At 40.4% G+C, this 25,259-nt stretch overlaps 1 protein-coding gene across 1 annotated transcript in view; it reads left to right on the top strand.

Annotated features, from left to right (window-relative positions):
• Positions 1-25,259, top strand: part of PEX7 (peroxisomal biogenesis factor 7) — a 53,039-nt gene that overhangs the window by 5,453 nt on the left and 22,327 nt on the right. The window contains exons 4-8 of the mRNA XM_082216009.1: positions 3,235-3,312; positions 4,879-4,987; positions 20,389-20,495; positions 22,122-22,235; positions 23,473-23,528. Coding sequence (XP_082072135.1) covers positions 3,235-3,312; positions 4,879-4,987; positions 20,389-20,495; positions 22,122-22,235; positions 23,473-23,528 — 464 coding nt within the window. The remainder of the gene's footprint in view (positions 1-3,234; positions 3,313-4,878; positions 4,988-20,388; positions 20,496-22,121; positions 22,236-23,472; positions 23,529-25,259) is intronic.

Below are 25,259 nucleotides of genomic sequence, written 5' to 3'. Positions count from 1 at the left end.
AGACTACAAGTCTGAGCCAAATCTAGTCTCTGAAACTTTGAAGGTGTATTGTTTATTGAAAAAGGAAAGGTGATTGCTCAAGAATCTACTTGGACATGCTTTTTACTGTCTGATGCAAATTCCCCACCCAGTGAAGTGAAAGCGATTCATGATGTTTGACTCCAGGGTCATCACATCAGTACAGAGGAGACACACAATCATTCCATTTGCGCTGGTGTTTGAGACAGCACCACTGATGTGTCAAGGAAAGGGGCATGTTGCAGTGAGATGGGCTTGGTGGCATCACCTTGGGCTTCACCTTCTAGCACAAGCAGAGTGTTTCACCAGCAAGTTTCTGTCAGTAAGGGAACTGGGGTCACCATTTGAGGCAAGTGAGACAGAGGCCTTGGCAAAGATTGGATGCCCCGTGGGTTGTTGTGTTAGTTGTTAAAATGGTGGCACAGGCTCTCAGTTCTTAGCATTAAGAAGTAGTTACAAGTAGTTTGTAACTACTTCTCAATGCTAAAATTATATTTGTAGAATACAGCACAAGAGGAAACTTGATGTCCAGTGTCTCATCATTGGGGAGGGGGGCTTGAATGAGCAGTACAGAGATGGGATCCAAGGCCAGTAGGACAGAGCACTAGGGATCATGCATAAGCCAGCCTTCTGTCTGTCTGTCTCCCCACTCCAAAATGAATGTCCGGGCCACACAGCATACAAACAGAAGTGCCGGATTGGTGCTGTGGGTGGCAAATCAACATTATATAAAACTAATACATTATCTTCAGAGCAAGGATTAAGTCTTGCACATCAGATACTCAGAGCAAGATGAAATCTGCCTTCCTCCCTCTCCTTACTTTTGGGTGTCACATATCAGAGTTTGTGGCAGCTTGTCTATAAATATCTAAGACATAGTCTTTGCCCTGAAAATGATAATATTTTACTAAAATATTACATTATTTTAAACGTAGTTTGGGGATAGTCTAGACTGTTTATTGCTTATGAAGCAAGAGAACTTAAGGCATCAGCCATGGATTAGAGACATTTTTAGCAAAATGTGTACTGTGAGATAAAGAAAAGACTCTTGCAGGTCATCTAAACATGTAGCAAGATTCCAGACTGGAATATGGATACAGATATCTGGCTGCCACTGCTTTTGAATATTTTGAAGAATTTGCTTAATCCATTTCTTAAGAATACTCTCATTAATGTTAATAATATTTCAGAAATAAGCCTGAGAGCTTTTCATTATTGTTGAGGATAAATCCTAATCCTCCCAGCATCAAGAGAATAAATAATATAAATATTATATAGATCTTTATATCAGAGAGACTGTTGCTTTTCATTCTACCATTGACAGACTTGGCACTTAAAGGTTCTCTGAGTGATACGACTACTTGTTTCAGAGAATAATGCTGTAAGCATCACATTTTGTTAGATGTTTCTTTTACCTTGCCCCTGTGTCTGATCTTGTATAACCACACACACACACACACACACACACACACACTACTATCAAAGCCAAACTTAAAAGTAGTCACTTGCCTGGTTGAAGGGTAATAATTGTCTCTAAGCAATATTTTTATTTATTAGGTAGTAAAAAGTTTCACGCTAATAGCATCTCTTAGTTTGCTTACAAGGCTTATCAAAAGAAAACCAGCTGGTACAGATAAAGTAAAATGTTTCTTGTTTAAAGTCTTTTCGCATGTTGGTAGGTTCCATTTGTGCAAAGCAGGTGTCACAGGCCCAGCAGGTCTATTTTTGCATACTGCATCAGGATTAACATTTGACAGTTATGGGAATGGTGTTCCACAAGCAGCGAGGACTTTGTGAATTAATGCCCCAAGAGGCTTATCACGGAAACCTCAATATAGTGGTTGTGCTGCCAAATTATTTGTGTTTTGCAGCCTAGTTAACTCACAAAATAGCTATTGTTAGTTATGAGAGGAAAATAGTCTTGCAATCCTTCATGAGTTGCCTCAGATTAAACTTTGTGAAGTACAATTGTCGAGATATGCTTTCAGATTTTTTTTAGCAGAGTGGACAAACAAGGCTGGCAGTTCTGACATGTTGGAATCTGAACTGTCTGGATGTGGTATTCGTCCATTGTGAATCTCTGTATAGGGGGATCCACTGGTACTTTGAATTGTGAAAGAGATACAGTGTTCAAAAACCTAGGGGGGTTCCTGGTTTGGACATTGCCTTCTGTACACAATAAAGGGAGTGGAGGAAAGATGAGGGAAAAATGTGTCAGCCTGAGGATAGCCTGATAGAATCATAGAACTGTAGAGCTGGAAGGGATCACAAGGGTCATCTAGTGTAACCCCCTACAATGTAGGAATCTTTTGCCCAACATAAGGCTCAAATCCACAACCCTGAGATTAAGAGTCTCATGCTCTACCAACTGAGCTACCAGAACAGGGGTGAATAATATCTGGGCAGAGGTTTAGGAGATAGTCATAGTGAGCAACAGAAATGACTCTAATCATTTGGACCATAGGGACCATCTTGGAGAGCACATTGTAAATTGCTTTGAGGTTACTTTTTAACAACCAAGTGGTGTATGAATTTTATGAAATAAAGAATAAGTAATGGAAAGGTTTCAGCTTTCTGTTTTAGGAAGGGGAGCCTTGGTTCTAAAGTAAAAACTGCAGCAGTACATTTCCACAAATAATACAATGCATCTACCTACTCATTTATTTCTCATTTCATATGTCATATCACGTAGCTAAATAAGCTTGCATCTTTATGAACGTGTTACTGAGACTTCATGTATCATTAAGCCTTATACAGTGGTACCTCGGGTTACAGATGCTTCAGGTTACAGACACTTCAGGTTACAGACACTGCTAACCCAGAAATAGTACCTCGGGTTAAGAACTTTGCTTCAGGATGAGAACAGAAATTGTGCTCTAGCGGCACAGCGGCAGCGGGAGGCCCCATTAGCTAAAGTGGTACCTCAGGTTAAGAACAGTTTCAGGTTAAGAACAGACCTCCAGAACGAATTAAGTTCTTAACCTGAGGTACCACTGTATAGCAAACAGTGTAATTCCTGGTGTTAACAAGAGAAAGCTTTCATTGTGGGGCTTTGTTTTGCTAGATATGTAAACATTTCAGAAGGTTTATGCGTTAATTGATTTCATAACAAATATTCTCATTAGTGGCAGGACAGAAAAAAACCACTCTAACTATAGTTTGTCTAACTTGGATGCTTTGTGAACTTGTAAACTGAAATTAATCCTATATCTGTAGGTTTACAGTGTCGATTGGAGCCAGGCCAGAGGAGAACAACTAGTAGTATCTGGGTCGTGGGATCAAACAGCAAAATTGGTAGGTTTGTACTTCTGGTTATTTATATTTTGTATTAATTCAACATGCAGGAAGAGAATCCTCTCTTAACCTGTGCCATTCTGTTGACTCTTTGTTTGAACAGATGCTACCTCGCTCTCTCTGCTGAAATTATACTGGCTTAATAAAAATGAAGATGGTTTAGGTCAAGAATGGGGAATCTCGGAATTCTAACTCTCATAATCCTTGACCATTAACCATGCTGGTGGGAATTGCAGTCCAATAGCAACTGGAGGGCCACCCCTGCTTTATTTCTTGCAAATGCCATAGGCAATGAATGAATTCAGCATCCGGAGTCAGCACAGGTTGTGGTTCTCCACATAGCAGAAGTCTAACTGTTCAAACCTGTGCGAGAGATTTAAGAAAAAAATGCCACTGACCCACTGGGTTGAAGATGAAAATAAATTTGAACATAATATTATGTGAAGCAGAATTCCTGGGAAACGAGCAAAACTACAGGTGCTGAAGTATTGCTTTTGGACCTACATGTCCTGCAGTAAGAGGTGAATAAGATGAAAACAGAAAAATAGCACTGCCACTAATATAGAAAGGATATTAGGCCTGGTCTGAGCATGCAGTTGAATGAGATAGTAGAATTCTGAAGATTGTTCCCCTTCAGCTGTAGGTGAAGGCGCCATTTTTTAATCCATCTGAAATTGCCTACCTCCAAAAAGTCTATCACTGTTCTATTTCTTCTTGAATACGTTCTGCTAGCATGTTGTCATATGCACCAATTAAAAAAGTTTCACGAATAACAAAACCAGAAGTTTAAAGTTTGCTGTCATAAGTGCTGGAGAGAGATTTTTTGCAACACAAACAAGATAAGATGGTAACGAGATTGCTCTAGGACAATGTAGGAGTATTCAAGCACTCAGGTTGTATAGAATTATTCATGCTGCAGGATGGAAAATAGCTAATTTTCAGATATATAAAGCAAAGCTGCTTCATAGGTGCACATTTCTAACAGATCTCAGATTCACACTCCTACACAGAGAAGTTGTTCTAGTGGAAGATGACACCTTTTTATTTTGTATTATTTTCAGGGACAAACATGACAACAACTAGTTATTTTTTCTTTCATTTTTTTGCAATGCCAAAAGAGAGCATTTTTCTGTCTTTGAATTGGCTCTGTTTTTAAAACTATCTGGGGCTATTTAAAAATAATGAAGTTCATCCTGTGCTTGTTTATGCAAACATAAATCATAGTGATTCCAATGACAGTTGCTACCAAGTAAGTGTGCCTGTAGTTATACCTTAAGTTTTAAAAAAGTCAAGGGCTGACATGACTGAATTTAAAATGAAAACACAATAAACATAATAAAAAACAAAGTTCATCTGTGTAGTAATTTTCCTCTTCTCAGTACTACTCAAAAGTAGAAAATGCTGCCCTGTTTATGAACATCTTATAATAGGACAATAATGTATGCTGTAGTGCACGTATTTAGCAAAACAGGCCTATGTTTTTAATGTGAGCAAATAAAATTCAGTATATTGCCTTCAGTTATTACACTGCACAAACAGCTGTTTATTTGTTTACATTATATCTAGTGGGATCCTGCAGTGGGACAGTCTTTATGTACTTTTAAAGGCCACGAAGGTGTCATTTACAGCACAATATGGTCTCCGCACATCCCAGGCTGCTTTGCGTCTGCCTCAGGTAAATATTTAACTGTGCAGTCATACTCAAAAGCGGAACTCTTACATTATTTTTGATTGCTTTCAAATCCTGTCCAGCAGGTGGTGGTATAAATTTATAGAAGTGGCAGAAGAAATGATAAATGTATAGCTATAATTGAAGTGGAGGTTCAGTAGTTATCTTTTAAATCCACTGACTTGGTCTCTCTACATGGATCAGCAATTGTCTCACTTGAGTGAGCTAGTGGCAATTTTTCACACTGGCATTTCCACCCCACCCCACCCCCCGCTTCTCTTGAAAAAGTTTTTTTTCCCCTTGCCTGTTTGTTTGTCTGTATGGCAGTATAGTGCTTTGCTATACAATTAGGCTTCACATCTTTTACCTGATATTTCTGTGTCCAGGAGATCAAGGTGTTCCCTGAAAAATGCACACCGGCAAGGCTTTAGGTAGTGTGTTGATTAAATTTTGAAGCCTGTGGTTCATAAGAATCAAAAACCAACCATTGTGTAACTTTAACTCATGCTTATTTCTTGTGTATCTGGCTGACTTTTTATCAAAATGATTAGTATCTCTTGGGGCAAGCTGAAATCCTCACAATGATTTGAAAAGGGATTTGGAAATATACTGAAAAGGTTCACTGCAGTAAAGATTTAAAAAAAACAAAACGATTTCCAGAATATTCTTTAGGCTAACACCTTCATACTGTTGCACCAATTTACTTCCTATGGTTTTATAGGATTATTGTAGTGGCGGCATTAAGACTTAATGTTTGTATCATGCTTTTGAGTGTTCAGAGTGCTTTGTTCACATTACCTTACTGCTGTTTTTGCAACAAATCATATATATATATATATATATATATATATATATGCTTTCGTAGATTTTCACGGGTATAGGAATGCAGGTTTTGGTGTCTTCGGGTGTCTTCCCGTGTATATATATATACACACACTCTGCAAAAGGTGGGGAGGTTGAAGGCAAACATGAGCAATAGTGGCATCCTGTAACCAAAGTTAGTTTACAAAGTAAGATATCAAACCACAGTTTTATTCTTGGGTGTTATTTTCTCCCCAACTGCATTTTGTTAGTTCTCTGAGTACATAGCATGGAATTGTTGCTTTCAGTAATGATGTCTTGAGGTTACTAATGCATGAATTACTGTGGCCTGACTGTCCGGGTCTAAGAATGGCTGCAGTCAGCATACCAACCATATCTGGTAAAATTATTTCATAGCCACTAAGCTACGTGAGCTTCCAGTGAGAAAGATGGATTCAGGAGCACTCCCAAGCTCCAAACCTGTTCTTTCAGAGGGAATGCTATCTTGCCCAGAACAGGCAACCGGTCAATCTCTCGGACACCCACAGTGCCTCCTATTTCCCAGAGTCGAAGCTCAGTTTACCATCCATTCCATCACTGCAGCCAGATAACAGTCCAGATAATGCACAGTCTCTTTTGACTCAGATGTTACAGGGAAGTAGAGCTGTGCGTCATCAGCATAGTGACGACATTTTGCCCCAAAGCTCTGAATGACCATACCCAGTGGCTTCATATAGATATCAAACAACATTGGGGACAAGATTGTACCCTGCAGTACACCCGAGTACGAGGACCAGGGAGCCAAAACACAGTTTCCAATGCTACTCTCTGGGCATAACCTTTTAGGTAGGAGTGGAGCCATTGTGAAAGAAGTGATTCCAATATGCATCCCATGGAACCAGTCCAAGAGGATCCCATGGCAAATGTATCAAAAGCTGCTGAGAGATGGAAGAAGCAGTAACAGAGGTGCACTCCTTGCATCTTGCTCTTGATATAGGTCATCCATCAGGGTGACCAAGGCTGATTCAGTCCCCAAACTGTGCCTGAACCCAAAGTGAAATGGATCCAAGTAATTCATATTCTCCAGGAACTCTTGCAACTCCTTTGCCACCACCTTACCCAAGAAAGCAGTATTTGCAAACAGGTGGTAGTTGTAAGCCATAGGACTCACATATTACACATTTTTACCTTTACAGCAATAAACATTAACTAAAAATTAGGATTGTGTTTAAGGAAAGATGCACCCCGTGTGTGGGGGTGTTATTTTTAAAGCTCAGCATGTTGTGGAGCTTCTTTGCCTACTGAAGCAGCATAATTAATCTGTTTGATTAGTAGCAGCATGACCATTTCTCTTCTGTGTACCAAATGGATAGGTCAGCCAGATTTTTCTTTCAAGTGTAATGCCATTTAACACTTCAGAGTGATGCATCTTCCTTTCCGCTCCTGAACCAGAATTATTTGAAACCAAATCTAATTTGTTTCAATTGAAATCAGTAAGAAAAGCTGGCTCTAGCCCTCAGCCACATGCAGCTCCTTCACTTGTTGCATGCCTAAAGGATGCTTGAACTGCAAGATTTTGTACATTTCTTGCAATTCCCTGGCTTCTATTCTTAAGTTAGTTTCCCCACCTACCCACCATTGGTAAGGGCAGGCTTCTGAGTCTTCTGAGCCAAGCTCCTTCAGATGTAAAACAGCAGGTAAATAAATGCCCTTTCACTAAACAGTTGTGCTGGACTGAAAATTTTAGACCCAAAATTGGACACATACTGTAGTGAAATGGGCATGTTGAACTGTACCTTCCATTTCTTTTGACAGGCCCTTTAAGGACTATTTAATGAGCCATTTTCTCAATCTTTTTGATTAATGAAACACATTATAGAAAGAACAAGATCCAGCGCATAGAGGTAGAACACGGGCATCTCACTGGCTGTACTTCTAAAGATGTCGTCCTTTTCTGACCTTAGTGTTCCAGATTTGCTTTTTCTGCTGCAGCTGCTGCAGCTTTTGCAGGGAAAATATTTATGCTTTGGCAAACTACAGATTCCTAGTTTTTGTTATTCTTTATGGTACAGAAGTTGAGCCAGGCCAACAAACCAGCTGTGAGCATTATGGACCTTGTTTTGAAGAAGATGCCATACTATCACACAGGTCTTTAGAGAAAAATTCCCAGGGACATTTATTGCTGTGCAATAGCAAGAAAAGTTTCAAATAATGAAAGATCGTTTTACCTGCTTGTGTTTCCCATCAGTTTTGACTGATTTCTGGGTGAATGGACCAGACCAGAAAGCAATGCAGTTGACTACATTGGGTACTGGAAAAATCACAAAATGTATTCTTCGTTCTCTGGGCTTTCCTTTTAAGAACTGTTCTAGGTCAGAACATTTGGACATCTGGCTAGTTCTGTATTTAGTTATTAGTGTTGACAGTGGCTGGGATCCAAAGAGCTACTTACTCAGTATTGCCCTTACACTGTGACCTTTCCAGTGATACCTTGTTTGATCTGATTGCTTAAGATGAGTGCTGATAAAGCATTTTACTAGGAGAAAATGTTAGTCTGTTTTTGTTTGGTTTTGCTGCTTTGGATTTCCACATCAGATGGATCTCAAGATAAAATAGTTAAGAGTAATTTATCTGGATAGCTTTAAGAGACATATGATGGGAAGCCACAAGTGATGATTTGCCGCTTATGGATGTGATGTAGAAGCTATTTCGTTCTCTGGATTATCCTGTACTATTCAATACAGAAACACATGGCTGCTGTCAAACACTTGGCTTTATTATGTTATTATTATTTAAATATTTATACCACCCTTCATCTGAAGATCACAGGCTGGTGATCTTATATTAAGACAAAATATGAATTAGCCTTTTGCACATATACATAGCCCCTTCATTCCTTCTTGACATGAACGATCAAGCGAGGAAGTCTCAAATTAACCATAGTTTCCCATTTTATCTGGACCAGGAAACCATGGTTACCAGCTTTTGATAAAACAGGAAACTATGGCTACTTTGAGATGGCCTGATTAATTAGGGTTATTTAGAGACTGCATTCATGAACAGGCAAAAGGCTTATTCATATACTGGCTTATTAAGTTGAGAGAGGATTGTCTGAACTGGATTTATATCTTTGGTTGTTTATTCCGCATAACCTTACATGCAATCAGTGCTGATTGTCCATCTTTCCCCCTAACATCCCTTTTTACCATGTTGGTTGATGTAGCACTTTGAGATGGCATTTTCAAGGAATGACAAAAAGCAGCCTTCCTCATCCTAGTGACCTCCAGTTGTTTTGGATTACAGTCCCAGTCAGCACAGGCATACTGGCTGGGGCGGATGTGAGTTGTTACCTCCTGGTGCCTTAGACATTAGTTTGGGGAAAACTGACCTACAGGGATGACCAAGATCTTTCACGAGCTGTGAACATATACACAACTTTCTTAGCTTGTTATACCAAAAATATCTACGTATATTGGCTTTCTGGATTTTGTATATTTTGCTGATTAGGTTAATTGTGTCAAATGGGTTGGCTGGTGCTGCTTCTTAAGACAGGTGGGTTAGTTTGATTGATTATATGTAGTTTTGCCTCTTACATTGTTTCCAGCTCAATGACTTTAACACTGTCTGCCATACCTATGAGATTTTTGTATGGGTTACAGTGGCGTAGCGTGGGGGGTGCAGGGGGGGCCGGCCGCACCGGGCGCAACATCTGGGGGTTAGGATTAGGGGGCGCAAATCCACGGGTTAGGGGGCGCAAATTACTTGCCTTGCCCCGGGTGCTGACAACCCACACTACGCCACTGATGGGTTACCAGTCAAGTCACTGCAAGAGATTAGCTTGAGAAATCTGTTTCATTTTAAGTTGGCTTTAAATGTCACTTGAGAGGCATTTGTGTCCAGCATCAAAATGGGGAGGGGTCCTCTTTGAATGACACCCACTTACTTCTACACAAGCTGATAACCAAATGGCGCATGTGGTGGGTGCCCACAAACAGGAGCGCCCTGCCATTCACAAGTTTTCCCAGCAGTAATTGCACACAGCTGGTCATGTGAATGAACCCTGAGCCACTAGCCTGAAAATGAAACATCCTTTGAAGTTATTCAAGGCTGCTCTAAGTGAGGAGCTTTGCTTGCTACCACGATAACAAGGATACGAGTTCATGGAAGAGTTCAAAATGACATTCTTTTCTTAGCTGTGATTCCTGCATTTCAGGGGGTCGACCTAGATGACCCTCTGGGTCCCTTCCAGCTCTACAATTCTGTGAAAAGAGTTAAATTGAAAGCTAGCAAATAACTTACTGTTAAATTAGATTTTTCTATTTGCTGTTCTCCAAAGCCCTAACTGCTGGTGTGTGTGGCACACACATCCCATCCTATACACGTGAATGGAATTGAAGCTGCAAATGGTTGTTTTATGGGAAAAATGCATTGACAGCTTCAGGCTTTTTATGGAATTCCTCCCATTAATGCAGCAGACACTTAATCAGATTGTCAATATATAGATATATTACAGTATGTTTGACAGTATGTAAATCTCTAAATTCTACTTTAATTCATTGTTTGGGAGAAGGGGAGAATATTATAGGAGAAAAGCAAACAGAAAAATCACTGTATTTATGGTCTAAGAAGTAGCAATAGAAAAAAGTGATTAAATAAGGGTCTGGAGTTGTGCAAATTACACCCATGAGCACTTATTTGAACAAGAGTAGATTATTGGGGGTGACGGGGGTGGCCCTGCCTGAATGGCATTTCAATTAATGTGTATTCGGCATTAAATACATTTTCCATTTGGAAAGGTGCAAAGCACTTTGCAGAGCTGTTAATACTGTATTCAATCATCTGCACTGCTGTGGGAACGTACCCAGTTGCTTCAGCCCTTGTTTAGAGCCCGAGATCAAGATAGCAACCATGAGTTGTTAAATCGATGTTGTCTATTCTATTCTATTCTGTCATGATGTCAGTACCAGTTTCTGGACTGATAAAGCCGGGTGGGAGATCGGGTGGAAGAGGCTGCTCTGGCTCATGGGCCTGATAAATGTCTGGCTGACAACAAAAGGCTAGCCATGTGGAAAATGTGATTAAAGAAATGACATAAATAACAAAACCGCCTGGTGCTTAAAAGGGTTTAATGAGTCATTGTGCCATTTACCCAGAAGGTCCCTTCTTCCTACCTGGAAAACAAAACCGAGTATCACGTAAAGAAGGCCCAAGTGCATCTGATACTCGCATTCGGCACTGCTGTGTGATCTTTTGCCATTCAGTCTTCAGGGCTAGAGGTTGTGATACATGCTTCCATTTTATCATGAAAAACATCATTTTTATATTCAAATACTGTTTATGGCAGACTTGTGAAGCCACAAAAGTGATAAGCCTGCAAATATTTTTACTACCTCCTCTAGGACCAGCTTGGAAATGCAGGCTTGCTAGCCTCTTAATAGGCTAGTAAGCAAAATTGCCTTTAACGATACAGCCTGGTGAAGTTGTGGCCAGATACTCCTGCCTGCTCTGTTTCCATACCGGTTGTGGTCAAAACCATGTAGGCTGCTGGAGGAGGGAGGGAGTGATCTGTCTTCCCTCTGCCTGCCTACACAGTTGCCTGTGTAGAATTGCTGGTCGCCTGTGGCCACCAGGATATTGGTCATAAATTTGCCACTAAAAAGCTGCTTACAAATCAGATGCTTACTTGTAAGAAGAAAGCACTCTGACACTTATAAATGAGAGCTGCTTCGGCAGCGGGAAGAAATCTGTGAAGCTTGGCATAACAGCCAGCTATTATCTTAACTGCTAGGACTTCAGTTTTAATGTTGCATTCATTTAGAATTTTAATGTGGCTATTACATTTATTTATTATAGTAAATGCAAACTGGTTTTACTCCAGCATTTTCAAGCATCCAGAAAAGTAAATGTGGACTTGCATCTTAGTAGAATTTAGTCACACTGAAGTTTTCCATTCATCATAATTAAGCTTGGCTTCTTGTAGTAGGGCAATTTTCTAAAGGTTTCCCCCAGCTGCAGTAGACTTGTTTTTCTTTTCAGTTTGCACACCAAAGTATCAGTACACACAGAGAAGTAGCAAGCTCCGTAACTCTCGAATTAATTAAATTCCTATTTCTCATTCAGCTCTAACATTTTATGTTAAAGAGTTCGACGGCAGTGTTAATGACCATAGTGCATTATGGGAAAATAATTTACACATGAGGAATCTGGAGCTGCAGATAATATGAGACATTGGCAGTCTCCCACAAGCAACTTCAGAACATCAAATTGTTAGGGAAATGTTAACAGACTTTTCCTGGAACTTCTCTAAGAATGGTTTTGATGGGCTACCCATGAGTCAGTTTTAGGATGATCTGAATACTCGCACTAAGTACAAAAGTGCTATGTTTTGAGTCCCTGTAGATCAGTAGAAAATTATTTTCTCTTTTTACATAAGGGGACTTCCGAGGCTAAGAAGCTACAGATTCTTCAGTGTATCTAGTGGCCTCCTTTTAAGGCATGCAGAGCTGACGAAAACGCTTAAGTTGAGGTATGCTGGCTATTCTGCCAGCACATCACAAAACATGGCATTATTCCAGCATTGCAGGTATGTTAATCCAGAATTGTAGGCAGACGCAGCAGCATGTTCATTTAGAACTGGCTGTTTGGGTTTCCATGTAAATCAGCACACAGCATCCTTGGATATTCGAACTGATTGAAAAGTAACATACCGTATTTTTCCGTGTATAAGACTAGGTCCCTCCCCCCAAAAATGTCAAAAATCAGTGGGCGTCTTATACATGGATAGTGCCAAGGGTGGACTGGCGATTGGTTGTTGCCCCAAAAGCATGGGGGCGTCTTGTAGAAGGAAAAATACAGTGATTTCTGTGTTTTATTGCTATTAAAATTTAGGGGGGGGGTTATTGGGTTATTCTTGTTTTTATTTTGATTATTATTTATTCTGTGTTTTTATATCGTGGTTTTATCCTGTACCACTCTGAGACCTGCAGGTATAGGGCGGTATACAATTGTTGCTGTTGTTGCTGCTGCTGTTGTTATTAACAACAATGATAATAATAGGGTGCCCAATGATTTTATTTTTTATTTTTGACTATGGCAGACCAACACGGCTACCTATCTGTAAATGATTTTTATGGTTATTGTTTTCATTGTTGTTCTCCTTCTGAATGATGCCATGGACTATGGCTAGTGCAATAAAAAGTTTAATTGATAATAATAGTCCAATGAGCTCTTGTTTGACTTCGCAATAAGCTACACAGATAGCAAAGCAAATTTACATTATACTGGTTCCACTTGTAAGACTGGATGAGTTGGTAGGTGCAACCCAATATAAATATGCAAAGTTGGATTTCTCATACCAACACAGTGGTATGGGATTTCATCATGTATTGGTACGTGCTTGCACAGTACATTAATTTAATGATTATCAAAAATTACTTGGTATGTTTATATTTTGTTCTGTAAGCTGTTGCTAAAAATAGTAAAGTTGTTTCCATTTTGCTTAGGCCTATATATTCCTAGTATACATTGTTATTATGGCAGATACTTTAACAGCAGTGTTAGTAACTAACTGTCATGGGGACTGAGTCTGAACTAGTGTAGTGCATTATCTATATCCTTCAGATTTGGCCCATGGGGAGGAATTTTAATGTACAGGTGCTAAAATAGTCTAGATTTGTTGCTGCCAGAAGTTCATCTATTAGTATGCCTGGCACCATCATTGCCTACATTTAGGTGCTAAGCTAAAATGTTTGTTTACTCAGGCCTTTGACTGTTCACTTGGAGGGAGGCGAGTTGTGGGTGGTGAGGAATTGGCCAGTTTTAGTGTTCGTATTCTACCTGGGAAGGGACGCATGTAGCGCTGTGGGTTAAACCACAGAGCCTAGGACTTGATGATTGGAAGGTCGGCGGTTCGAATCCCCGCGATGGGTTGAGCTCCCGTTGCTCAGTCCCTGCTCCTGCCAACCTAGCAGTTCGAAAGCATGTCAAAGTGCAAGTAGATAAATAGGCACTGCTCTGGTGGGAAGGTAAACAGTGTTTCCGTGCACTGCTCTGGTTCGCCAGAAGCGGCTTAGTCATGCTGGCCACATGACCTGGAAGCTGTATGCCAGCTCCCTCAGCCAATAAAGTGAGATGAGTGCCGCAACGCCAGAGTCGGCCACGACTGGACCTTTACCTTTTATTCTAGCTGGGTGGCTGGGATTCGTCCTTTTACAAATATTCTTGGATTAGTAAGTTCAGGTATGGTGTTTTACAATTGATTTATATATGGTTTTAATTTCACTTTGGGACACCCATTTGTGTGTGAAAAGTGATGACTAAATACAATAAATAAATAAAATTTAGAAGAAATACGGGGACTTTAACAATGTTACTTTCTCGGTCATTTCTGAGCCTAGAAAAACTGGTTCCTCTGTTGTTCCTTGAGACCTGAAGCTGTTCAGCATCTCAGGCTACCTGCTAGCTCCTGTAAAGCCACTTGGCAGCATAAGGACCAGTAGCCTTTTAAGACTTTACTGTGGGGACCTTGTTTTGGCCACAGCAGATATGTGAAGTGTGAACAAGAGACCTATGTACTTAAAAAGCTGGGAGACCTGATTTGTATGCTATTCTCTGAGAAGTATACACAGGTATTGAGGGATATGCATCTGTAAGCAAGTTTGCTGCATAAAAGTGTGATGTGACCTTTATGAGAGATGTCGAACAGACAGCAGGCTTTTTAACAATGGGTCAGAAATCCTTAAATTATTTATTGATTTATTAAATTTGTGTCCAAGCCTTAAAGGATGATGTTCACAGTTCTTGTTGTTTTAAAAAAGAACAACCTAGTATTTTTTTCCAGACAAGTGAGACCCATTATTAAAATACAAAAAAATCCTATCTGCAGTATGGATGAAGACCTCTTGCCTTGGCACTAGTAGCCATTTTCAGCTGCCACGTACTTCATGAGTTTAATGTTAGTCAGATCTATTATATGAGGCGAATATTCCATTTTGGAATGCAGCATCCCAGATCATGGCACCCTAGTAGTAAATTCGATCTGCGGGCTGCTATAATTAGGCCTGAATAAATGAGCTTTTATTTATAACCTATCATGAATATTATGCAATAAATTAGCATAAATGTGACACAGTACTTTGTGTAGTATTTTTTTATTTATTTGTCATCTAGTAAAATGTTACTTAAATGTTGACCATGAAAATATGCTTTCATTAGCCAGAAACTCACAAATACAAAAACAAAAAAATTATACACCGTGTGAAAGTGAATCTTGTGCATAAGAGGCATGTTGAGGAACTTGAATGAAGAGCTGAGTATCTTTAATATGTTTTTGCTTGGTTATATTTTGATGGAAATACAGTGGTGCCTTGCAAGACGAAATTAATTCGTTCCGCAAGTTTTTTCTTCTTGCGAGTTTTTCGTATTGCGAAGCACGGTTTCCCATAGGAATGCATTGAAAATCAATCAATGCGTTCCTATGGAAACTGCCTTTAGACCAGGTCCGGGGACAGTCTGTCCCCCGACCTCTTCTGAAGGCTGGGGGGGGACAAGGGCTTTTCTTCCTGCTGCCAGCCTTCAGAAGGTTGTCCTGAAGGCTGGCGGTGGGAAGAAAAGCCCTTCTCCCTACCTCCCGCCCCGCAAGCTCCGGGGACAGGAGGGCTTTGCTGCCGACCACCAGCATTTTAAAAGCCCCCGCTGTCCCGGGGCAATTTCAAAATGCTGGCGGGTGGCAGTGAAGCCTCCGCTGCCCCGGGGGCTTTTAAAATGCTGGGGGTTGGCAGCGAAGGCTTCGCTGCCGCCTGCCAGCATTTTAAGATCGCCCGGGACAGCGGAGAAGTCTCCGCTGTCCCGGGAAGGCAGGTGGGGGGGAGCAAAGACTTTTGCCCCCCACCGGCCTTCAGAAGAGCTCCAGGACCTCTTCTGAAGGCCGGCGGTGGGCGAAAGTCTTTGCTCCCGACCGCCAGCATTTTAAAAGAGGTCCCCAGAGATTTCCCTATGGGCTTTCTTCTTGCGAAGCAAGCCCATAGGGAAATTCGTCTTGCGGAACGACTCAAAAACGGAAAACTCTTTCGTCTTGAGAGTTTTTCGTTTTGCGAGGCGTTTGTCTTGCGAGGCACCACTGTATGAAGGTGAGAAATGAATGAAAAGAATGTAAATGAGAATGAATTTATGTCAGGAGGAGGCGGTTCTACAGTCAAACCTTGGTTGTCGAATGTAGTCCATTCCAGAAGCCCATTCAGCTTCCGAAATGTTTGACAACTGAGGCTCGGCTTCCAATTGGTTGCAAGAGCTTCCTTCACTCAAGCAGAAGCCACTTTGGACGTTCGGCTTCTGAAAAACATTTGAAAACCGGAGCATTTACTTTCGGATTTTCAGCATTCGGCAGCTGAAACGTTCCAAAACAGAGGCGTTCAGGAGCCGAGGTTTGACTGTACAGTACTCGATCTAAACCAGGGGTAGTCAACCTTTTTATACCTACTGCCCACTAATGCATCTTTCTTGATGGTAAAATTTCCATACCACCCACCAGTGCTCAATGGAAGGATTCAGCTTATGTCGTAGAACCCCCTACCGCCATCCATTTAACGAAATTTAACAGAATAATGACAGCAAGTTGCATTAGTTTTCTACCCACAGCAGTTAAATGTTCTTCACTCCTCCCCAACCCTTTTTTACTCTTGTTCACCTAGATACAGGGCTGTCTTTAGCATGCGCCACTGGGGTGCAAAGATCCACCTAGCACCCCCAAATTTAGTTTAGCCCCCAAATTAACTTTTATTATGCTTATGTCACTATTATCATTTAATAAATAGCGCTCACGCCTGTGCGGCTCCAAAAGGAGGTTTTGTGTGTGTGTTTTGTTTAAAACCAGCTTTTCTGAAGAAGACAAAGAACACATTGGGAGTCGGTGTAAAGACTCCACACATGCACTTACGGTCATAGGGGGGTGTCTGAACGATGAGATGGGCGGGCATTGTGCGCATGTGTGGGAGGGCCCTTGCAAGTGTATATGAGTTCTTCTTCTGGTGCCTGTGCACGCTACCATCGCTAGATAGGCGCATTCTCTTTCTGTCTGTCTCTCCCTCTTTCTTGTTATTCCCCCTCCTCCCGGCTTTGGTGAGCGAGACTTTCCAGAGAGCTCTCCCTGCAGGCGGCGTGAGATCAGTTGTGTCAAAGGTGCTGTTGACCCCGCTGCCAAATAGCAGCTCAATACAATACACTTACGTGGCTTCAGCAGCGGGTGCCTGGCACCCCGCAGAATTCGGTGCCTGGGTGCCCCACACCCCTTACACCACTGGGTGAAGACGGCCCTGCCCAGATACATCTTAGGCCCAACTCATCACCTGCTTAGCCTCTGCTTAAGCATCAAAGTAGATAATGGGCCAGACTTTTGTTTCTGGAGAGAAATGGAATGAATGAGCCCAGTATTGCTGGGGCATGCCCAGTGGAATCTTTTTACTTTACCATGCCATTTCACAAACTGCTTATGAAACTTACCTCAGTTTGCAACCTGCGAGGTCAGGCCCAGTGTTGGAACATGGCATGGTGGCGTGAAAGACCATGTAGATCAGCAGGGCCAAGCAGACTCTTGCGGGCATGCCTTTTGTGTATATCTGCATGGGTGGTTGTTGTTGTTTTTTAAGTTTGACCTTTTAGTTTTACTGCCCAGCACTGATAGGAGAGGTGATCAACTGGGTGCCTGCACCCACAGCCATTTTTTAAGTTTCCCACAGTGCCTCTGAGCCCAGCCCTCAACATAGAAACACAACAGCAGTACCCAGAGGCATTGTGGGAAAATAAAGATGGTGGCAGCCGCACCATTTTTCTAACTGTGCTGGGCCATAAGTACTAGTGTTGTTTTAGACACTGCTTTTCATTGCTGTAGCAATTGCTAGGGTAGTGCTGGGACAGCCATGGTGGGGAGAGTCCACTAGGCCACTTTCCCCAAGGATGCTTTAAACTTCTGCCAGTCCTAAGGGTGGGGGTTTCTGTGAGAAAAACAAGTTCAAATCTTCATTCAGTGTGCTAAACTAATTGCAGTTATTTGGATATAGGCCAATAAAATTAGCCTGCTGTGATCTTCTCGGATTTAATTTTTCTGACTTTAAAAAAACTGATTCTGATTCTTTGCCACCAGCAAGATTACATGCTACTGCTACATCCTATAGCCAATAGATGTTTCTTGGCAGCAGGTACCACTATCCTTTTCAGTAAACTGTGATTAGTGATTCGGGAATACAGGACAAGCAGCGGCTCCCTCCACACTTGGGAAAGAGAGGCTGCAAAGAACACCTGTGCCCTTAGGCGAGAACACATAGCTGCCTGCACTTGTGCAGACATGCATTTTGGTAAGTGGTGGGAAACCGTTGGACCAGAATTCACCCCATCGTCTAGGAATTTGTTCCCACGTGGGCTTTGGGCTTATGCCTTATCCCAGTCTTCTGAGTCATCAATACCAGGAAACTTTATTTATTTATTTAACAACCTTTAGTATATTACTACTTGAACGTAATAGCTTTGGGCGCATGTGGAGTGAGGCAGTCCTTTACGTTAGCTGGTCCCAAGCTGTTGAGGACTTTATATACATTAAGAGTATCAACTTGAATATGGCCCAGTCATCAATTGACAGCCAGTTTGTGTCTCTGAGCAAGGATATTTTATGCTTATAAAGTATTGCTCCTGTCAGTAATTGTACTGCAGCATTCTGCACTAACTGCCAAATGCCAGGAGAGATCTGTGTTCTGTTGTCTTCATCTGGCTTCATTCAAAGCCCATAGCATTTTGAAGTACAAAAGAGCCATCCTGGCCCTACAATGCTAGAGAGAATAATCAGGGACAATTGTGTCAACCGCCTGTCTCATCTAGACTAGGGCTTTGACAGGATTGGAAAATGTTTAGTTTTTGCTTACGGTTGCTTGTTCTCCAGGTGTCCTTGTGTCACAAATATCCAAAAATACTCATACTCCTTCGCTTCTGTACTACATCCAAGTGTTTGTGTGTGTGTTAATCAGTTAAAGGCAGACTGTCAAGTATTCTGGGCAGCAAAATGTGGGTTATCATCAAAAACTGTTACCTTATGACAATTTTCCACCAAGTATAATGCTGACATAAAACAGATTTTCTTTTAATTGTATCTCATCTTGAATTGTTCCCAGTGGCTGAAACAACCTCCCACTTCCATCTGGCAGTCTCACTTCTTCAGACTTTGCTGCACCCTCATCTACAGAATCATTTCTGAGCTTTACTTTTTTCTAATTTTTGCCATTGGTTAACCAGTCACTACTTTATCCTCTCATATATTTTTTCCCATTTTTAATTTTTAATCCTTGTTACTTTTTAAAATCAGGATTTATAACATAGATATTGCCCAGAGTCCTGTCATTTATCGCACAAAATGAAATCTTAATAGCAGCATTGTGGTGCAACGGGATCGGTGAACATGTTCAGTACCAATATTGGGAAATACTTGCATTGCAGCTGGGAAAGGGCTGTAGCTCACTGGAGGAGCATGCGCTTTGTATGCAAAAAGGTCCCAGATTCAATCCTTGGCATCTCCGGGTAAGTATGGGAGAGATCCTTGGCTGAAACCCAGGAGAACAGCTGCCAGGCTGTGTCAGCAATAGTGAGATAGATGGACCAATGGTCTGAGTTGATACACAGCAGCTACTTGGGTAATATCACTGGGATAAGATGAAAATACAAGGCAGAACAAATAGGTTTTGAAGCAGCAACTGGGGTTTTGAGCCATGGAGTCCAAAGTAGTAGGGGTCCAGTTCTACAGATGAAGGCAGATCACCAGTCTGTTTTAATAAGCCCTTGACCGTTCTTTACCACTACAGAACACTTATGCTTATCACTGGTTAGAAGTTTTAGTTGAATTGGGTTCCTATTGTCATTTATGCTCTTTTAAGGGAAAGCCATTCTTTGATACTGTTGCAGCAAAACAGGCCTGTTCCCAGTTTCCTTTTATTGAATAGGGAGGCGCTCATTGCATATACATCTGTGTGTGTTATAGATTAGATTGGTTCTAGAGCTGGGCAGCGGGCAAGGATAAATGGTGCTGGGCAAGGAAATTATATAAATATTTGTAGAGCAATTCGAGTAGTCTAATGTTTAAGCAAGTGGTTGATATAACTGAGTTCTAACTGAATTTGGATTCTCTGCTATATGTTTTGATGTTGCAGTTGTGCATTTACTGTCTACTGTGAACCATTTTGAGGGTGTCTGTTGGGCCAATAGTAGTTGGTATGGCTTTTATTTTTAACAAAATTATAATTACGTAGCGGATTTTAAGAATGTTACACAGGTTGTTGATATTGACCAAATCATATATCCTTACAAACAAAAAACACATACCAAAACAAGGAATAAATGCAAACAATGAGAAACGAGACTGAATCTTGCATTGGTTGTTTTTTAAATGGAGAATTAATGTTGTTAATTCCATCTTGTAGCTTTCTTATTCATTTTTATTTTTCATGTGGTGTTTGATTTGTAAGCTTTCCTAGGTGTAAGCTTAAAAGCTTCACCATTGTGATTATATGAAGAATTGAATGGATATGTATTGGAAACAGGAAAAGCATTACTTTTTAGTGCTTCTATTTCAGGTGACCAGACTTTAAGAATTTGGGATGCAAAATCGCCAAGACCCCCAGTGATCATTCCTGCTCACCAGGCGGAGATTTTAAGTTGTGATTGGTGCAAGTATGATCAGGTATGATAGCTGGAAACAATATATTTCTAAACTTTCAGTGGTCATGTTTCTGGCTGGCTTGGTAACGTATAGACAAGGAACTTGCTAAAGTTAAGCACTTTGGACAGATTTCATTGGGAGACACAGAAGCACTTGCTTAACTCTTACTTTAAAATTGCTCTCCCCTTTTTAAATGCCACTATCAATATTAACTTACAAAAAATGAATATTTAACTTCTCTATTGTTATCCTTAATTTGCTACTTGTTTAATTAATACTCCTATGAGAACCAAAAGAACACCATTGTCTTAGATCAGGGTGAGGAACCTTTTTTGGCCTAGCAGGCCAGATATATATCTCCCCCACACTGCAGGCCAACTTTGACAACCTGTCAATCATTTGATGTTGTAATGACATCATTATGGTAGGAGGAGATTGAACTCCTTATGCATGAGTGTTGATCATTGCCCTTCCAAAGAGGTGTCCTTGTATTGATTCTAGAATTAAGAGTTTGTGCGATTGACATCTTGGTTTTATTGACATTCCTGTTGGTTGTTGTTCATTGTCTGAACATGTGCATCCAATTAGCATTATAGGCTACTACAGTGGTACCTCGGGTTACATACGCTTCAGGTTACAGACTCCGCTAACCCAGAAATATTACCTCAGGTTAAGAAATTTGCTTCAGGGTGAGAACAGAAATTGCACAGCAGTGGCGCAGCGGCAGCAGGAGGCCCCTTTAGCTAAAGTGGTGCTTCAGGTTAAGAACAGTTTCAGGTTAAGAACGGACCTCCGGAACGAATTAAGTACTTAACCCGAGGTACCAATGTATTTAGAAAAATGCTACCTGGATGCATAAGTCTTATTTTAATCATCTATAAGTTCAGTGTTACTTAGACAATAGACTAAACATTACCTGTTGCCTGCCTATCTGTAATGCTATATAAAGTTCATAAACCTTCTCAAATTTTTCAGCAGTGTTAGCAGTTAGTAATGACAAAATAGACACATATTCCATGAAGGAAGTCCACGAATAAAATTGCACATTTACATTAAAAGTAATGGGGATATAGAGGCAGAATGGATAAAGGCAAGGAAAACAGAATATGGATATTGATTTAAACTAACTGACTTCATCTTTAGCTGTGGATTGATCTTTTAATTTTTTACTTATATTATACATATTTTTGGAAACAGTGACACTGGTGTGCACGCCTGGTTGCAGAACACTGCTCTAGTATTTAAAGCATTTCTCTCAATCACGTATACTGTCTGTCAGCTCTAGATTGATACCAGTATTTGTCTGAGGCTGTACTCCTATACACATTTTCCTGGAAGTCTCACTGATTAGTATTAGTATTGTTAATTTCTGTCCCAGCTAACATTGTGCCCAAGTGAATCCTGGTTTATCTTGTTCTGTGACATACTGCTTTTATTTGATCTATTTTCCCATTTTTGTACAACACCTTGGTGTAGTAAATTGTAAGCCTCTAAGAATTCTGCAATATAAAAAAAATGAACTCAATAGGGCTTACTTCTGAGGAGACATTATAGGATTGTGCTGTTAACAACTATTCTTTAAGTTTAGCATTTGAAAGCTACACATGTATTTACTTTAACCCATTCTACGTTTTATTAAATTACCAGAACTTGCTGGTATCAGGTGCTGTTGACTGCAGTTTGAAAGGCTGGGATTTGAGGAACATCCGACAGCCAGTATTCAAGCTCTTTGGGCATACATATGCTATAAGAAGACTCAAAGTAAGTTTTTTAAAAAAATATTATTAGATTTCTAGTTTGCTGTACATATATCACTAACATAGGAAGTCTGTGTAATGGAGTTAATGAATGCACAGACACCCCTTAAACATTTGTTTTGGAATCACTTTTATGGTTAAAATCTGGCAGTAACCTGGCTCCATTTTTGTGCCTAGTTCTGCACTGGGGAGCACATTCCATAGACAGGGCACCTTGGCCCAGAAGGTCCCCTCTGAATCTGCTGTTCAGAAGAAAAACCACACCACTCCCATTGGGCTTGCCTACCCTTTAGGTATTCCTAAGTAACTCTTTGGACCGCAGCCACTTCAGTAGGTGATTGTGCAAAGAAGTCCCTGTGCAAATACCTTGCTTCCATCTTGTGGATAAAGTGCACTTTTTTGTTGATACTTTCAGATAGTATGCTGAAGTGGTTGCTATGATGAAATATGGAACTTATGTCAGATATCTTTTGGAAGTTCTTGCTACTTGTTTAAAACAAGAGAGAGAGAAATGAAAGAATATTAGGACTATAAACTTTGCTGGGTGGCAGTGGTGAGGAGAATGAAAATTATTATTTTTCACCATTGACGCGCTTGAAAATGATGAGTTACAGTTTTAATTGTGTAAGAGCCAGAAATGAGGTTGACAGAGTTTGGCTCTTGGTTCCTATCTTTGCCGCAGCCTTTGTTTCATCCCCACTGTGTCTGCCAAGGACTATAATAATATATCTACTCTCCCTTATGGGTGAAATTATGAGACTCTTGTGCTGTTGCCAGATTTCAAGCTTGAATCCAGTTTTCTTAATAATAGTAATTAAATTAAAAGAGGGTATTGGAAGAAAATATGGCCTTGTATAGAGTAGCAGTATAGAGTATATCTCTCTCTTAAATGTTCTGTGAAAGGAAAAGGATACTGCTGCTGAATTGGGATGAGCATTTAAACACTTTGACCATTCATAGGTTGAGAACTCATGCTCATTCTGCAGCCCAAGGGAAAATGTAATAGCCACCTTGGGTGACTGTCATGTAAGGGATTTTAAATGGAGTTGAGAACTTAATTTATGGTAGGGCTGTTGGATGCTTCTACTGTATAATAAAATAGAAGCCGGTAACTTTAAAGCAGTCTTTGTACTGAATAATATACTTTATAATGACCCTTTACAAAATTCTATTCTTAGTTAACTTATATATCTCTCTCCTATATTTGTGCTGTTAATAAATGTATCTTTATCTCTTTGTAGTTTTCACCATTTCATGCTACTGTATTAGCTTCCTGCTCCTATGATTTTACTGTGAGGTACTGTAATTTTTAAATTATTTTTATTATTGTTGTTGTTGTCATATACGCAAAATGTCTTGCACTTTATGAATCATGTGCTAATTTTTGCTTCCAGTCTGGGGAAACAGAATTTCCAGGGGAAGGTGCTATATTCTGTGTCTTTGGCCTTGAAAAGGTGTTGTAGGAGATAATTTGGTTATAACTATGGCAATGAGAGAAGATTGGTTTCCAGGATAAGGTTTTATACTTCTGTTGCAGAAACTGGAGATGTTACCTTGCCATCCAGTTATATATTGGCAGCATTACAGTTTCTTTCTTAATCCACTTTAATCAGCTTGATACCTTTTGAGTTTGACAGATGGTTTTATAATTTGCCCTCTCTGTATCCTGGCATCTTTATGCCTTTAGATTTGGATCTGTAAACTGCGTATGTCATACTCAAATAATGGAAAGACAAAGCAGATACAGATATTGTTTGCAGTCATTATACATATGTACAGAGAGAGTCTGCAGGGTATGACATGAATCCTGCTCTTATGGGTAATATGAAAGGCGCTTCTATGTGGAGGCTTTTGTAACTGACTGTCATGTTCAATCAGTGCACCTGCCGCTTATAATTCACGCAGGGACTTTGCCAGTGCCTATAGCAATTGCTGCTAAATCAGCATGGGTAACAAACCCAGCCACCAACACTGTAGTAGCTGGTACTTTTTTGTGAAGTATTTCTTTCCCCTGTTCTTCATGTTTATAGTGCTCTTTTTCCACCTCGAAGCTTCTCAGGCCTAGTTTTCACCAGCAAATGCCGTGGGAGGCATGTGTCTCCTCTGTATCACTTTAGTTTATTTCACTTCTTCATATTGTCTTCCACACAAAACCAAAATAGAGCATGATAGAGTGCATGCTTTGTTTGGAAATGGCCTGTCGTTTACATCTACAAGGTAGGACTGGGACTTCATAACATTAGTGCAGAGGGTTCCAAACTAGTCTCCTCCCTGATCTTCTGGCTTTCTAAGCATATGAATGTATATATTTTGCAGGGGAGCCAGCACCTGTAGCCTGAAGCAGTACCACATAGACACAGGTTTACCATCTCAGTTATTTTTTGAAGACTAGGTTTAAGAGGAGAAATGCCTTTGTTACACTTGTAGACAGTGTTTTCTAATTGGGGAACACAAGTACTTGTTTATAGGTTTAGACTTGCAAATTTATATTTTCAAGTGCTAGCTAAAAATGTGTGGCTTCTTGCTGTTTAAAGACTGATTTGGCGAGGTGGGGGTGGGGAATTGGCCATCTGCCATGACAGATGCTGTTGATGAAATAGCTGTTTCAGCTAACCAGTATCCTGGACAATGCGGTGGCTTTTTTCATACATGGAACATACCAGAAATAACTTGGTTAGAACTCTTTGAATAGCAACATACCATTTGTTATTATTAAATGGTTTGTGAGAGATAACTTAATCTGTTTCTTCTCATTTTGGAAGATAACCTTCTGTCTCCCCACCCCCCACGCCTTTTTGGTACTAATACCAGCATTGTCTTGTTGATATTGTTGGATTTCTTTGTAGCTTGTTTAGAACATGTTTCAGAACTGAGGATATCAGTCTTTTACAATTTGATGAGTAGTGAATTAACTGTAGTGATACTAAGAAACCGACCCATAGTACTTTAAAAATAAAATAAAGCATGTGTTTTAGCTCCACCAATAATGAAGGCATGATGATCCCCCAGTGCCTTTACTATGCCTGCT

Source organism: Podarcis vaucheri (genome assembly GCF_965113315.1).
Source record: "Podarcis vaucheri genome assembly, chromosome: 3".
Lineage (NCBI taxonomy): Eukaryota > Metazoa > Chordata > Lepidosauria > Squamata > Lacertidae > Podarcis > Podarcis vaucheri.
This window is presented reverse-complemented; position numbering and strand designations above follow the sequence as displayed.